We start from the raw sequence: 16,578 nt of genomic DNA, 5'->3' as shown, positions 1-16,578 counted from the left end.
CCATTAATTAAAGTTAGAAATCCTTCTTGGTTTTGGGGAAGATCACCAACACCAGTGTAACTTTTGTTGTGAGACACTTAATTAAAATTTCATTTTCTTTGTGTGATTTTACATTTCCTATACACTTTGTTCACAGTGATCAGAGGCAAAGGCATATGGCTCATTAATTATATATTGCAAAATTTTTAATTAACATAATTGGCATGACAAAAAGGAGCCTATTAAATACAAAAGTATATAAAATTCTTTTATCAATTGTTTTCTTTTGACCAAAAAAGAAAGAAAGAGAATTACTACTTAATTTTAAAATCTTTACCTAATTAACCTATATTATATGCACCAATGCACCATGCCGTTTTGTGTCATCTGCACTAATTGCATCCAGTTGTATCATCTAGCTCGGCTAAAACTTTAATTTTTCTGGTTAATTAGTAATTAAAGAGTTTGGACTTTGGAAATAAAGGGTTGGGATCTATCTATGAATTATTAAAAAGAGGTCAATAAACACCGATGGTACAATAATTTTTTGTAGCTTAAGAATCATTAATATTGGAAGGTAAAGTTAGTAGAAAATGAAAAAGTGATGAGTTATAAGAAAATTCATGAAACCTTGGTTGAATTGACAGGGTAGTTCCCACAAATAAATTCAAACAAATTCCGAGACAATTTTTCTTTTTTCTTTGTGATAGGGACAATTTGTGATCACTCGACTCACCTTAATTGTTGAACAGTCTTCATCATTAATTGGGGAGTGGCAACTTAAAATAAAATAACAAGAAGAAAAAGAAAATGGAATACAGCTAAAACAATTAAAGTACGGTAGAATACGTTCTGTGTTTACTTTGAAATTCAATTTAACCAAAGCAATATCAGAAAGTATGATAGCAAAAGGGATAGCGTAATTTACTAAATATATATATGCATATATGTAGATTCAAGAGTTGAAGATTTCTTTAATCGTCAAGTTACATCCCCTAAATGAAGGGTTTGGAGAGACTACGACATTAGTAATTTGACATAGTCGTGTTTAGAGAAATTCTTGATCTAACACCAACTCTCGACGTTTTATCAAGAAAAAATAGGGAACCCCTCAACCAACAACCAAGCAATTAGGTCAGTGATGATTCATATATTTATTATAACTATTCTCAACTGATTTTCTTTTCTAGGTTATATATATATATATATAAATATATGGAAAAGGGTACGTAAAAGAATGCATAAATATGAAGAAATTTTGTGGGAAAAAGTGGAAAAATTAAAAATAGGAGGCATGAATAAGAAAGCTGGCGAAAGATGCATGGGCCATGTACAAACAGAAATAAACCCCGCGGCAGCGGTAGCGGCAGAGAACTGCCCGCACTATGGCACCAACTTTCAACTTACTATTCGTACCATATTTCATCACCATTTCCTTTTATCAACGGCAGTTTTTTTAATACTATTTATTATTTATTATTTTATTTTTGGAAATTAAGCGTTTAATAATTAAGTGGTAATTAATTAAGAATTAAGGAAAATTAGAATAAAGGAAAGATAAGAGGGAGGTATTTAATTGGCCTTATTGGATGTGAAGTTAATAACAAACACGAGACTCTCCCTGAAGAAAAGCCAACCCCACGCGAAGAAGAAGAGGAAGCAAAGGCAAAGAAAACAAAAGAAAGAAAGAGCAGAATAAGGTGTCTCTCTCTTGGACTGATTCTTTCCAATCGCATCTCTTTCTCTCTCTATCTCTCTCCCTCCCCGGTTATACCTATATATCAAACAAAGGAACAAAGAAACAAAGAAAGAAAAAAAGAGAAGCATATCAAACAAGGCCAAGGCAAAGCAAAAGTAGGTGAAAAACCAAAACAAGGAAAAGGAAATGAGAAATGAGAAGAAGGGTGATTTGGGTTATGCTACAGCAACTTGCTATTGAGCTTATCGTTCATTCTTGATTGATTGATTGATTCCTTTATCTTCTTCTTCTTTATCTTCTTCAAAGTTTATTGCTTTCTCCTCACATTGCTATAATGGCCGTTCAAGCTCAATACCCTTCAAATGTCCTTCTCTTAAACAGGTTTGTTTTTGCCTCTCCCTTTCTCTCTCTTTCTCTGCCTATGCTTATCATTTCTTATCTGAGTCTTTTCTCCCTTTTTTTTTCTGGGCATATATTTCCAGAAGCGGACAAGAGGGGCATGAGTTTTCGTTGCAGCAACAAGCAGGAGTTTTTCTTGATCAATCCCATATGATATTCAACAATGGAAGCAACCATGGTAATATCAACAATCAAAATAATAATCCACGGAAAAGAGGAAGAGAAGTTGCAGGGGCAATAACAGCGCCCATCAATTCATTTTCTATGCAAACGCAACCGCCTCAGTTGATAGACCTTTCTCAACTACACCAACCAAATGTAGTCTCCACCGGCCTCCGTTTATCTTTTGGCGACCAACAACACAACTTACAGCAGAATCAAAACCAAAGTTTTCAACACCAACAACAGCACCACCAACAACAACAAAATCTTGTTTCCAACTCCTCTGCTTTTATGTCAATAATATCCGATGATTTGGCTACCCAAATCAAACGGCAAAGAGAAGAATTGGACCAGTTTCTTCAAGTTCAGGTACCAGTTCTCTCTGACTGGAATTGGGCGTTGGTCAGTTTTTAGTTTGGGCAAATGTAACATTTGTTTTGGTTCGTTTGTTTTTTATTAAAGGGAGAGGAATTACGGCGCATGTTAGCGGAGAAACGGAACAGGCACTACCGTGCGCTACTGGGGGCAGCGGAGGAATCTGTGGCGAGGAGATTAACAGAGAAAGAAGCTGAAGTGGAGAAGGCGACGCGCCGGAACGCCGAGTTGGAGGCACGCGCTGCGCAACTCAGCGTGGAGGCTCAGGTTTGGCAGGCGAAAGCCAGGGCACAGGAGGCAACAGCGGCTTCATTACAAGCGCAGCTCCAACAGGCTATAATGAGCGGAGGGGCTGCCGCGGCGCAGGATATCAGGAGAGGGGAGGAGGGGCTAAAGTGCGGAGGGGGAGTGGAGGGACAGGCGGAGGACGCCGAGTCGGCTTACGTGGACCCGGAGCGGGTGGCTGCTTCGGGACCGGTTTGCAAGGCGTGTAGAACACGTGTCGCGTCGGTGGTTCTTCTGCCGTGTCGGCATCTTTGCTTGTGTACAGAGTGTGACCGAGTGGCACAAGCCTGCCCGCTTTGCCTCACCGTCAGGAATTCTAGCGTTGAGGTTTTTCTTTCCTAAAAAAAAAGGTTAAAAAAAGTCAAAAACAAAAAGTTGGCCAAAAAAAAAAAGCAAATCAAAATAAATATAATAATAAATTTTCTTTTTTCTTCTCTTTTTTTTGAGGGTCTGATATTATGGTTGTTCACCCAAGACCCAGAAATTTTACCTTTTCTTTTTTTTTCGCCTTGGTTCCCCCTCTTGGAGGTAATGTACATTGGCCACTTGGGTAGTGGCATTGTTTTTCTTTTCTTTTTTAATTTTTAGAAATTTAATTCATATATAAATTCTTTTATTCGATAAATCCTTCGTTAAAATGTTGTTAAATGTTGATTATACTTGTTTTGCATGGTAATGGAAGAATGCAAATTGCGCTGCCAAGAAAAATGCGGTATGCTTAAAGCTTGTCAGGTTTCAGGGTTTTGTATTTTTATTTTCCATGAAAAGAAAGAATCAATAGTTCGATTTACCCATAAAACTGGGAAAACATGGTAGAGATCTTTGTTTATGTTGTTTCATAGGCAGTCCTGAGGCCCCAAAATCAAAATTACTACTACACTCTGGTGGAAATCAGTGGCAGCAGTGCAGTTTCTAACACACAAAAAACTTTGAAAAATTTCCAGTTTCATCAGGTATAGTTTGAATCATTGGGTTGTTCAATTTTTGTTTTTCCTTTCTGTTTTTACTTGTATTTTACGTTACCCCTTAGCTCATCAAGCTTTTGGTGATGGGTAGCATTCTTTGAATTCATTTAGATTGAATTTTGTTGTTGTTGTTGTTGTGGTTAGTTCAGGGAGTGCATGACAAAATCAAGAACAAGTTATTTGCTTAATGCCAAAAGACATGAATTGACAATGTCCCTAAGAATACAAGATTAATCAAAGATTAGCAACAATTTCCGTGTTGGGAACTCTAAACTTGCCGTTATTTTTGGCAGTTTAGGTTAATTTCTGCTGCATGGTTCAACCGCATCCAACATTTTCTTGTGCCAATTTAGCAGTTTTTCTTCTTCTTCTTCTTCTTTTTTTAATAAAAGAAAAGGAATGAAACTTCCTGAATTTCTTGATGCCAAAACAAGAATTAACCCTGTCCAATGATAATTAATTGAAAGGATTAATCAATCAAAACCCAAACGAGCTACATATGGTTCAAATTTGAAGCACAATCATGTCATCCATCCAGGGTTAACAGTCCATGTGTTGCTCAGATGCACAATGTCTCCATTATAGACATCAACCACCACTATAATGGTTTTAATTATTGCCTTTTGGAGGCAAATCCCTTAAAAACATACCACTATTTCATAAAGGATGAGAAGAAATTGTTTTGTTTAGCTTTGCCTTTAGCTCTCTACTTCAAGTACCTTCTTTCTAACAGGGAGGATCAGGCATTTGCAAAATTTTTACTCCTGGGTTAGACAAGTAAAGAAGAGATAGATGCACACATCCTTTGCCTTTTTTTTTTATTATTATTTGGAATTTCTAATTTATATGAAGCTATGTGTTTTGCTACTTCAAGTTGAAGACATTGGGTGCACTATTGGTTTGGTCCCATGCAACTACTGCTGAGATGCTGAAATATTGCTACTGGTCCCATAAAGGTAGTGATATATATGGCTATTGGCCAATTTGATTGCTATAATGTTTCCATAACCACAAAAGATACCTGCAATATCTATTCCAATAATTCAGCAAAAAGCTGAATGCCCTGCTTTGGTAGATGAAAGAAGGAGAGATTGAGAAAAATCACATACAACAACTGAAGGAAAGAAAGATATAGTTAAATGTATGGTAACAGCACATCAATCTTTCCATTTCGTTGTTCATCTTTGGAGACAAAATTCCCATGGATTATATGCATGTCTTTTCTGCATGCTCAGGAAACCTTTTATCGAGTGGTATTGGGGCTAACTAAGCTAAGCAATTTCTTTTGGTGGTTTCCACCTTTATCAAGGCCTAAGCAGAGGAGACTTTTCCTGTTGTTGTGAAACTCAATTATGCCTTGAAAGATTAATATATCCACCATAAAAGTCCACCGTCACATTAGTCCAGTTTCAAGCTCTCCCTGTTTCTCTTTTGAAAAGTGGGTTGGAGGGAATCAGGATATTGATCTGTTTGATAATTTTCTTTACTCCAATAATTATGCTATGTCTGGTCCTATAAATCCTCTAATCCAGGAATAATTAGAATTTCAAGTTCATGAATGGAGGAATTCTCACTTTTGCGTTTGAAATTCTTGCAGCTATTTTCTCGCAATGTGCTAAACTTATAACAGAAGCAAACTACTGGCCTCACCAACTGCATTACAATACTATTGAATCTTGGAATTCAGCTAAAACAATTTTCCTTGAGAACCAAGAGACTCTGATAAAGAGGCATCAAAGACAGTGATTTTTCGTGACTTTAGCTTGCCTTGTACATTTGTACTGAATGCATATTCTGACACACAAACAGAAGAAAAATTACAAGACTGGAAGCGAGAAAATATAAAAGAAGCAAAGAACTAACTGTTGGAAATATATTTAGGTAAATTTTTATTTGAATAAAGGTCTTTTTTGTTTTTTGGGTTAATAAGGCATTTATATATCAAAGTTTGAAGAGAACAGTTTGATATCTAACCTAGAAAGTAAACCTAAGACTGTGTTTCTTTGAATATATATAATAAGCTGTCTGCAGCAGATTGGATCGCAGGCATACCTAATTACATATTATTATGCAACTTTAACCGTGTCTCTAACTTGAAGATAAGCTGGAATCTGATTGTGACCACATGCCCATCACATTACATTGTCCAATGCAGCTGCCTATGTTATGGACTTTCTCAACTCAAAGGGGTGTGACCAAAAAGCCAGAATAATTCCACAGTACATAAATGCACAAGGAAATTGAAAGGAAGAAAAAAGAAAAAGAGCAAGTTTCACAAAAGAGGGTTTGCTGTTAGATTTATAGCTGTCATGTTCTAAGAACAATCTTGAATTGCTCTCTAGTTATAGACAAACAAAGATTCCTTGCAATTGAGGGAGGATCGTGATTTCACTTGTTTAAACAGCCCTTCTTTAACTTTTTTTTCTTGGATTGATACCTTCTCTCCCCATTTCACCAAAACCATACATGGGAAGCATTTTCTTCTTCTTCTTTGAACTCCATGAGATTCTTTCTCTAAATTAGTCATGAGTGGCTCATGTTCATCCAGAAATTAGTAATCCTAGAAGAGAAAAAAATAAAAATAATGACAACTTTCGGTTTGGCCAACATACAAATATATATATATATATATATATATATATATATGGAAAGAAAGCAAAATTTATCTATGCCCTTTGTTCCTTAGCTCTCACATGCTAGTTCTTTGAGCTACTATATGTACAGTGCAGGATTTTTGCTTCTCGAGGAGTTTGTCAAACTCAAAGTCATAGGAGATGTCTTAAGGGTTAAACATATGATTTTCTTAAGTTTTTTAGTCAGAGGGGAGATCTATTGAAGCTATTAGGTGAGAACTGAAGAACAGGACTTATCTAGAGACCATGAAATTGAAGGGAAATTATGGTTTGCAAGTCAAATGATTCTTTCATGCCAAGGAAAATTAAACAGACAACACATGAATCTCAAGGCTGTCAATGGGGCAACGAAGAGGACAAGATAGCATACACAGACTAATTACAAGAGCAGTGCCCCCATGTTCTCATAAATTGGCTCTCCATTCCTTGTTAAAAAGACCTTGAAAATAAGTATGCGGAGTGTGTAGATGTACCGACAGATGGTCTTATAAATTTTCCTGGGGCCAAAAATGAAAAGTTAGTGTGAGTCATGGAACAACAACAGCCTGCAAATGATAAAGACTTGATATACAGTGTGCGACCGCATAGATAGTTTCCAATAAGACACCACAGAGAGGAAAATGCAAGTCCATGAGAGCACACAGAGCACTTGCTTTTGCCCTTTGTTTTAAATCAATATTTGGAGTGGAAGACAGAGAATGCTGTCCCGTCTTCTCGTTATTATTGTTATCACCAGATCCCCAGTCTTTATGATTTGTCTGTGACACCATTTGTCCAACCTTGTTGTCATAAACCACACTCTGATAGATACATACTTCTATTCCATTTTCATTGTAATAACAATAATAACATACATGTTAGGTTGGTCCTCTCCTGGATGAATTTTCTGCCTGCTAAAATGCCTCAGAATTGACACTCACGGGCTTTCTTTTTCATTTTTTTCTTTTGGAAATTGATCATAGCAACTAAACGTGGGCTAACCTTTAAAACACCAGTACAAGCTGTCTTGCCAATTAAATCCAATGCTATATGCAGCCAAGTAGCCAGAGATAATGTTTTGATAAAGCATTGTATGGAAGGGGGCCCTTGACATGATGCACAATGGATGGCAGTTTGACAAAACAGGGACATGAAAGATCGATCTGATGCACATTTTTGGTACTCTTTATTGCTAACATGCATGCCTTTCAGTACTGATTTTGGCCTTTTCTTCAATTTTGTTAGGTGTGGGAAACCACATCTCGTTTTCTCCCGCCATCACACTTGTCAACCAATATTACTAATATCAAATAATGCAGTGGTAATTGCCCAGTCTTTTTTCTTTTTGGGAATAAGCAAGATCTAATCGTTTAGGTATAATGTCTCAGAATGGCAAATACCTATCTCTAAATCACATAGAATGATTACTCTATTGAAACTGTTCTTGTGAATCCTTTCCATTTCTGGTTCGTGCATGTTTCTGACCTCTCTGGTTCAGTAAGTTCCAAAAATAAATAACCTCTGAACTCAAACCTCAGGCTGCAAGCCACTTGAGTAAGGATCAAGGGGCGTGCATCAGACCCTGGTTTTAAGCCCAAGCGATAATGATGACGAATACGATTGGGAAAACCCCAAAAAAAAAAAAGGTTTTCGAGTTTTTCCATGATCAGGATGCTTAAAAACGTCATCTGACATGTTAGTTAAAGTGGTTGAATCGGACGAGTTTGAGTAGGATTCATGGGTTTGATCGTTCCAGTTCATGCACTTCTCTTGTATTACAAATTAATAAAGTAATTGAAAAAGTCTAGATCAAAATAGATAATAAAGTCTCATTCTTCCAAATCAAAAATATCATAAATAAAAAGAAAAAAAGAGCTTATTTTTCATCACTTTGTTCATTTATGATGGAAATGAGTTATCCGTGAAGAAGCATGACTACAAGTTCATGTCTAAACATTGAAGATAACATTCCCGTGTAGGGTTTTTCGAGGGGTAATAAAAGAGTTCACGAGCAAGATGAACATGTAGCTCTTGGCTTTCGTCATGTCTACTATATCAGACTATTCATGTCATTAATACATGTCCATTGTTTGGGTTCAGTGGGTCATGCTTCCCTCAAATCTACCCTTTTTGGATTGAATGGGAAGAATTTGAATGGTAATATTAAAATATAAGTTCAAAAACTATCAGTTTTCACCATTTCACCCGATATGATTGATTGCCAGTGTATGGCTGATTGCATGGTTGCGTTGCTTCCCATTCCTAGCTTTCTAGTAGGGTCTCCATTGCTTCGTGCTAGTCAAGAGAATAGGGCCATCAGGGGAGGGATCCTCTTTATTGCCTGTTCCAGCCAGGATCATAATTCTTCTCCTTCTTGTACCAAGTGCCTGAATCAACTTGATCAACGATTTTATAGGTTATTTTTATTTAAGCCCAAGCTTCAAATGTTAGGTTTGGGTTCAAGTTTGAGAAAACAGTAGGCCCACCAGTGAAATTTTTTTTCATTTTCTTTTCTCTTCTGTAGTTCTTCTCTCATTCAAGATTTTGTTCATGGTTTTGACTGAACTACAAAATGATTCCATCTCTCAACAATTTAAGCAAAACTGGACATTATTGAAGCAAAAGAAACCATATGAAATCATCTAAATTGAAGTTCCTTTAATTTTTTTCGAAATTGAACAGCAAATTGTTACCTTTGCTGTACTAGAACAACATTCAACATCAGCAATCAATCAAATAGAGGAGAGTACTTCCATTCCCTTTTTTTATTTTTTCTTTTTTTTTTTGGTATTTTGCATAGTACTTCCAAGAGAGAAAAAAAAAAAAGAAAAAAGTTGTAGTAGCCAAAAAACAAAAAAAAAAAAAAAAAAAAAAGGCAGTACACTGGGAAGTTTCTGTTTTCTATTGTTTTTCCCACTCAAGCGACAGACTCCACCGAAAAAGCATTAATGAAATTTGGAAAAAGAAGTCAATAAAGAAGAAGCATGCCTTTGATAGCTAGGTCTGGAAAAAAAAAATTGTGAAAAAAAAAAAAACAGTGGACATAGGCAATTATTAAGCATGGCTTTCTCCATATACAGTACAGGACTTGTTCCATAAGCTTTCTACCTTGGTTGCCATCAATTCCAAAGACGTTGATGGATTATGAAAATGATGTAAGATTTTCATTAATGCATTTGGTTATGCCGATTAAGAAACTCCCAAAACCCAAATTCATTGAAACTTAAAAAGGGTAAATTACTAATTACTGATCAGAGATGTGCAATGGTCCATTTTTTTATTATTTTTATTATTATTGATTGCAGGTCAAGCAAAGCGTCTGTACAAATGTTTGCTTTTTTATTTTTTCTGTTGTTTGTAACTATTGATTCTGTTAGGTATAGGAAGAAGCAATTATTTTCTGCTTGCTTCCGCCATTAAAAGTTGCAAATTAAAGTTCAACAACCAACATCAAAGACTGAAAGTCGGTCTTGGGTGGCTCAGATGCCAGTCATCATCCCCCCGTATTCTCAAGGCCCAAGGAGGGAAAGGGGCATCCCCTGTGGTCAAAAGGTTGGAAGGTGGAGACCTCCAAAAGTACCCTCAAAATAATTTCATTTCTTCCAAGAAGTTGGTCTTTGCCCTTTCTCACTTTTCACCATGGCCAACTCACTTCAGAATAATGTAAAGTAAATTCTCAAAACAACTAGTTAAAGCCTGAAACATATCGAAATTAGATTGATGGAAGAGAAAAAGAGCTCGCATTCGGGTCGCCAAGGCCAGATCATTTTGACCGGATTGGTTTGCTCTAGGCGGTTCATGAACCAGCTACAATTGCAAAATGGGCTACTGATCCAAATATGAATGAAATGGGTCGAATCAAACCGGTTTTGGGCCTCCAATATTCACCACATGGAGATGTAGGTAGTCAAAATTTCTTGTGCCATATCATATCAAATCACAAACAACTAAAAGATTGGTACAATTTATGGACGGGGAGACTTGGATCAAACTGTCATGTAACCTAAAGTTCTTTGGAGCCCTTAGTCAATAACTTATCTACAGATGGTGGCATATTTTCTTAAAGTGGTTTGACGTTTGAGTGTCAAACCAACCTGCAATCAGAAGAAGCCAAATCACATTTGCAACCTTTTTTTTCTTCTTTCTGCTCTTTCAATTCTCATTGATGTTAGTCTTTGGAAACTTGTAGAAGTTTGAAGCTTGAGGCAACCTTCATCCTGTCAATTGATTTGGATTTTTTTTTTCTGCACTGCTGGTACAAATAGATCATTCATTAAGTTACAACCACAAAACCAGCTGTTGGGTTAACAAGCTTTCGATTGTCTAATCACAACTGGTAATGATGCTGAGTGAAATGATAATCTAGATTTTTAGAATCTAAAGGCTATTAGTAATGATTTATAACACTTTGTGATGGGTCATTGATTTCCATGAAACGGAAAATAAAAGTTAATTTCACACTTAAGGGAGAGGTTTATTGAAAAGTTATGGTAACCTGTGCATAGTCCTAGACATAGACATTTACCTTTCATTTCCTCCCCACTTTCTGGGTTTCTTCGGTATGTTTTGAAAGAAAAGGCCGAGCAACCTAAGCCCACGTTGGGTTTAGGGAAGCCAGCCCAAGGAGTGGCAGTAGACAAAGCAAGAGCATGCCTTCATTATTATTTGCACTATTTGTGGTTTCCAAATTTTTCATACGAGATTTCTTTTTTAATTAAAAATATATAAATATCATTTTTCTCTGATTACCACTTTATCAAAAACTTCTGTTCTCACATGAGTTATTCATAGAATACCATTGAGAAAATATTATTCATAAGGTGTTAACAAAAAAGAAATACTATAAGATGTCATGCAAAAAAGTTGAAATTACCAGAAGTGTAAATAAAATTTAATCCAATCATAATTTTTTTACATAATAATAAAATGTGATTGTGGCACAACCAATCTGTATATAAGCGACTCAATTTAAGCGTGCTCAAGCTATTAGTCAAAAACTTGGACCCATCCAATTCTTACACTTTTTAACATGTTATTACTTTTTCTTCTCCCCGTTATTATGCCTTGTTAACAGAAAGCAAAAGCCGCCTAACAAAGGTCCAATAATGGCATCAACTTTGCACCCCTTTCAAAGTAATAGAGCATCGAATGAACCTTTGCTCGTGCAAGACCCTAACACATTCCACATGCCTACTTACCATTTCTAACTCCAACACGATTAAAAAACGAAAGCCTAGAGAGAATGGTTTGAGCTATGCTTAATAGGATGGCCGTGGAGAAGCCTTAATCACACACATGGTTCATTCTCCTCCTTACGTGGCTCACCATATTCGATGGCACCACGGAACTACGAGTCTCCATTATTCACAGATTCTACTCTTTAATATTATAATCCACCCCATTAGAAAATCCCGACGCATAATAAATAATTTAAGAGCGACCCTTTTATTTTTAATTAATTCGTAAAATGACAGGCCCAAGCAATTAAAATTCGCAAGAAAACAAAAGCAAAAGCTTAAAGCTTACTTGGGATGCCACCTTAAAGAACTACAAAAAGCCTTACAAAGGAAAGAAAAGAATTTTTGTAAAATTAAAATAGTAAAACCCCAAAAAAACGAAAGGGGGAAGGGTCAAGTTAAAATAAAGAAAAGTGAAAGAAAGAGAGAGACAATTAATTAAAAAAAAAAAGGAGCGTGGTTTCACGTCCCAGAACATGCCCGGGGCTTGGGAGACACACGTGGGACAAAACAATTGTTCCACGTGGCTGTCTCTATGTTGTTGTTGGAAGCCTTGTTCTTTGAGCTCGAATCAAATCTTTTACAGACACAGAAGTTAATGTTTCATCCACGTGTCAATATAAACCGCCAGCATTTGTTAACGTGTGGTGATATCATATCACTCACGTGTTAACGCAGCAATCTGGAGTATAGATTTTTTTTTTTTTTTTGAAATGGAGTGAATAATTTATGATTATTAGGAAAAAAAAGCAGAGAAGATATTTGAAAATAACAAAAGTTTTGGTTTGCAGTTCAAGTCATTTTCGATTTGCTGAAAAGAATCCATAGTCTGCTGTATATAATACAAAAACGAGGCCTTGGAAAGAATCAAGAGTAGCCCAAGTTAGCAAGATTTTTATATTGTAAATATCATATTATGTGTGCGAGAAAATTTCAAATTTGGTTTTATTATGCAAAATATGTACTCATAAATAGGATTGATCAAATTTTTTATTAAAATCAAATTAAACAAATTAATTGAATAAATTTAGTTCAAACGAACTGTTTGATTAAGTTTTTTAAAATAAAATATTTGATTAATTCGATTAAAATTTGTTTAAACAGAATTAATTATTTGTCCACTGCGATTTATAAAATCATGTTTGGTTACTAAATGTTGTTTTATAATTTCAGTAACAAATAAGTGATCAGATGTTAATAATGTCAATGATTTCAGTATAAACATACTTTTATAATTAACTACAATGCATAAGTTTTCATTTATATTTGAATTACATTTTGACTATTTGTTTAATTTTATTTATTTATTTATTTATTTTGAATTCTTTAACTACTTTCAAGCAAATGAAAATAAAATAGTTGAAAAAAAAACAGACAATCAAATACTTAAAGTATAATAAAACAAAACCTAAACTTAAAAAACTCTAGACTTATGATTTATCATACAGTTTTTGCTTTAAATATTTATTATATACGTGTAGCACGAAAATAACCTCTCCATCTCTTTGTTTTTTTTTATTTTGTTTTGTAAGACCATCATTATTCGAGATCTCAGAAGATAAAATACTTAAATTTGGAACTAATTAATAAATAAGGTATTCAAATCTTACAATTAGTTTAATATTTTTAAAATTTATTACACTAACTCAAATCCTAATAAATATCATTATTTCATATTTACTCGAACTCATTTAAAAACTCGATTATTTAAAAAAATATTAAAATACTTTTTATGAATATTCAAGTACCCGAACTTGAATCTGTATTCATATATAGTAATATTTAACATCTATATTTTATATAATTAATTAATATTAAATTTATAAAAATATACAAATAATAAAATTTAAATTTAAATAATTCAAAATAAATATCTCAAATATCAACTTAATTAATTAAAAATAAATATCCAAACAACATTACAAATTTAATTAACTATATGAGTTTATTTTTAATTACATAAAATAAAAAAAATAAATTTCAAAACTATTATAATATCATAACTTCTTTTTAGATATATATATTATAAATTTATATAAATAAAGGTACATATATTATACTTAATAATTTTATAAATTATAAGTTTTGTAACATTAACATAAAATAAAAAGTATATGTGTTAATATTTAAAGTATATATATTATAAACATATATAATAATAACTATATTTTTTATAAATTAATATAATATATAGTGTACATATATTAAAATTTATAAATTAACTATTGACTTGTTGAATTAAAGCAGTATGTGACAATTGAAGGCACAAAAAGAAAAGAGAGTTGTAAAAAAATAATAATAATAATAATTGACAGTCAACGGTTTTGCATTTCCGTTGTTTCTCGTGAAAGAGATTGAATGTGCCACTTGAATATTGATTGAGAATTATTATTCCTGTCCCTGATATAGTTGAAAGTGTCTTTTCGTAGTTTTCATAGCTAGTGAACGTCATTAAATTATATGCACCAAACAAAAAATTCATTAAATTATGAGTTTATAATTAATAAATTGTCACGGTATAAAGTTTACATGTTATCAATAAATTTAAGATTATCATCTTATCAATAAATAAATTTAATAATTATAAATCTTAAAATATAAATATTCATAATTATAAAAATATTTATTTTAAAAAATTGACTTTTTGTTTTTACACATTTATAAAGTGACAAAAAAAAACTTGTGAATCAAATGAAATAATTGAAGGTAGTTGTGAATTGAGTTTTCTTTAGCTACTTCCGCAATTCATCGAATCCTATCAATTTTATAATCGAAATTTAAAATGCCAAAAGCAAAAGTTATTACAAGTTGTGTTTGTTTAAGGTGGAAGACTATTTGTACACTGTCGTTTTTACCTTGTTTTCATCGGTTATATTATTGGGAAATGCCCCTAATTCATAGTTGATTCCCCTACTAGCATTTAGGTGCATGTATCTATTCGACAGCATCATAAGCATAGACAAAGCATACATTTAGCTATCTTTGGCATAATCTAACTTAATTTACTACAAAAACAGCAATAGTCAACACCTGTCATTTTTCGAAATTATTTTTAAAATAATTTTTACATTTTAAACTTAAAATTAATTAAAATATAATTCTTTTTTCTCATATTTCATGTTTTTCCTTTTTTTTAATTCGTTTATTTTTTTCTATAAAATTTAATATTTTAAAATAAATTTTAAATATTGTTGCCTAGAATCAATTTGGGGACGAAGTCGAAGACAAATTCATAAAATTAGGTGGCCCACTTGTTTGACGGCCCAATGCAACGAAATCTATGGGTCGTTTCCAACGGCACTCACAGAATCGAGGAATAAAAATAAATAAATAAAAAAAAAAGGTCATTTTCTTTGGTGTCTCAGTCAAACGGTCAGCTTAGGTCGTGAGAATAAATGTAAATAAAGTTGTTGCAAAGCAAAGGTAATTGTTCAACGTTGGATGAAAAGCCTTAACCCACCCACCCTGATAAAGAAAGAAAAACGCAATAAGGTAGGGTGCTTTTTTTTTTTTTTAAATCCTTTTCACCCGATCAAAGGGTCATTGCAGAGTAATAAACTCCACTGAATCGTAAAAAAAAATTAAAAATAATCAAAATTCATTTATTATGATCGATTGCAATGATTATATTGATTTTAATGAAATTAATTTGTAAATATATTTAAAAATATTAATAATTTATATAATATATTTAAAATTTATATTAATAATAATAGATTTTTCAACTAATCTAATTATATATTTTAAATATTGAAAACCAATCGAAATATAAAATATATTGTTTTTCTTAACCAATTAATACCAAAATTGAATAATCCACGTAAATTTAATTCAATAAATTTCAATCAATTATTTTAATTAAAATCAATAAATACTCACCTATAAATGTTTTTTCTTTTATTGTTTGCAAGCACATGGATTGAAGATTCGAGTACATACATTTAAGAATTGACAAAATGGAAGCCAAAAGGGTAAATAGATGATGAGCAATAGATTAAAATTTAGAAAACAATTGAAAAAGGTGCAAAGATAAACGTGACAAAGGGTTTATTTTTCCCTACATTTGTGGTTTCCAAAGAAAGGCACATCTTAATTTTAAAAGATGGTAATTGATAGAAGGCTACGTGTTTACTAAAGCAACTTATCATAATAATTGATTGCATATAAATAAGTGTATATTAATCATATTATATGATTTTTTTTAATTGATATTGTTACATTTTAGATATGCATCTTACAGCTGTTTTTAGACGGTTTTATTTAAGGAGAATCATGTGTAATGATCAATATATTGATTTTTTTTTTATGTTTTGCGTAATTTAAATTTCGAACTAAGAGAAACTGTAAATAAACTAGATAAGATGTTAACTATACCTATAAATACCTCTCCATGTTCATTTGTAAAATTCAATAACAGGATATTGATTTCTTATTTTATATATGATAAAAATAATAAAGGAGATTGATTATTTAATAAAAAAGGAATTAGTAAGATACTTAGACGACGGTACCCTATAAATTTTCATACCAATAAAGTCTATCATTAAAGTGGAGATGCAATTAGATGATGATATTTGCCGGCCTTATGTTGCAAAAAGTTGAAGCATGAAATTAAAGTTAAACAAGAAAAATGAGTCCACTTTGAAACAAAGTATTGATTAAATATATGAAGATTGTCAATTCAAAATTATGCTATTAGAATCAAATCACACTTGAATGTCCTTTCATTTTAACTCCTTTTTATATATTTTAAAATAATCTTTTAATAATCGAGAATTTAAATCGTGTCGCCTTGAATTATAATAATTCGTGGATCTCATGCGAGACTTGATCATTGTCATCAATCTTATTGTTTGGCTGGAAAC

At 32.9% G+C, this 16,578-nt stretch overlaps 1 protein-coding gene across 1 annotated transcript; it reads left to right on the top strand.

The window, feature by feature from the left end:
• The first annotated feature begins 1,572 nt into the window (after positions 1-1,572).
• LOC110413237 (SBP (S-ribonuclease binding protein) family protein) lies at positions 1,573-3,547 on the top strand. Its single transcript, XM_021424010.2, has 3 exons — positions 1,573-2,059; positions 2,161-2,608; positions 2,702-3,547. The coding sequence occupies exons 1-3, from the start codon at positions 2,013-2,015 to the stop codon at positions 3,239-3,241; spliced, it is 1,035 nt and encodes a 344-aa protein (XP_021279685.1). The 5' UTR covers positions 1,573-2,012; the 3' UTR covers positions 3,242-3,547.
• Positions 3,548-16,578: the final 13,031 nt, after the last annotated feature.

Source organism: Theobroma umbraticum, unplaced genomic scaffold (assembly GCF_002168275.2).
Source record: "Theobroma umbraticum cultivar Fairchild unplaced genomic scaffold, ASM216827v3 scaffold_30.0, whole genome shotgun sequence".
NCBI classification, from domain to species: Eukaryota; Viridiplantae; Streptophyta; class Magnoliopsida; order Malvales; family Malvaceae; genus Theobroma; species Theobroma umbraticum.
This window is presented reverse-complemented; position numbering and strand designations above follow the sequence as displayed.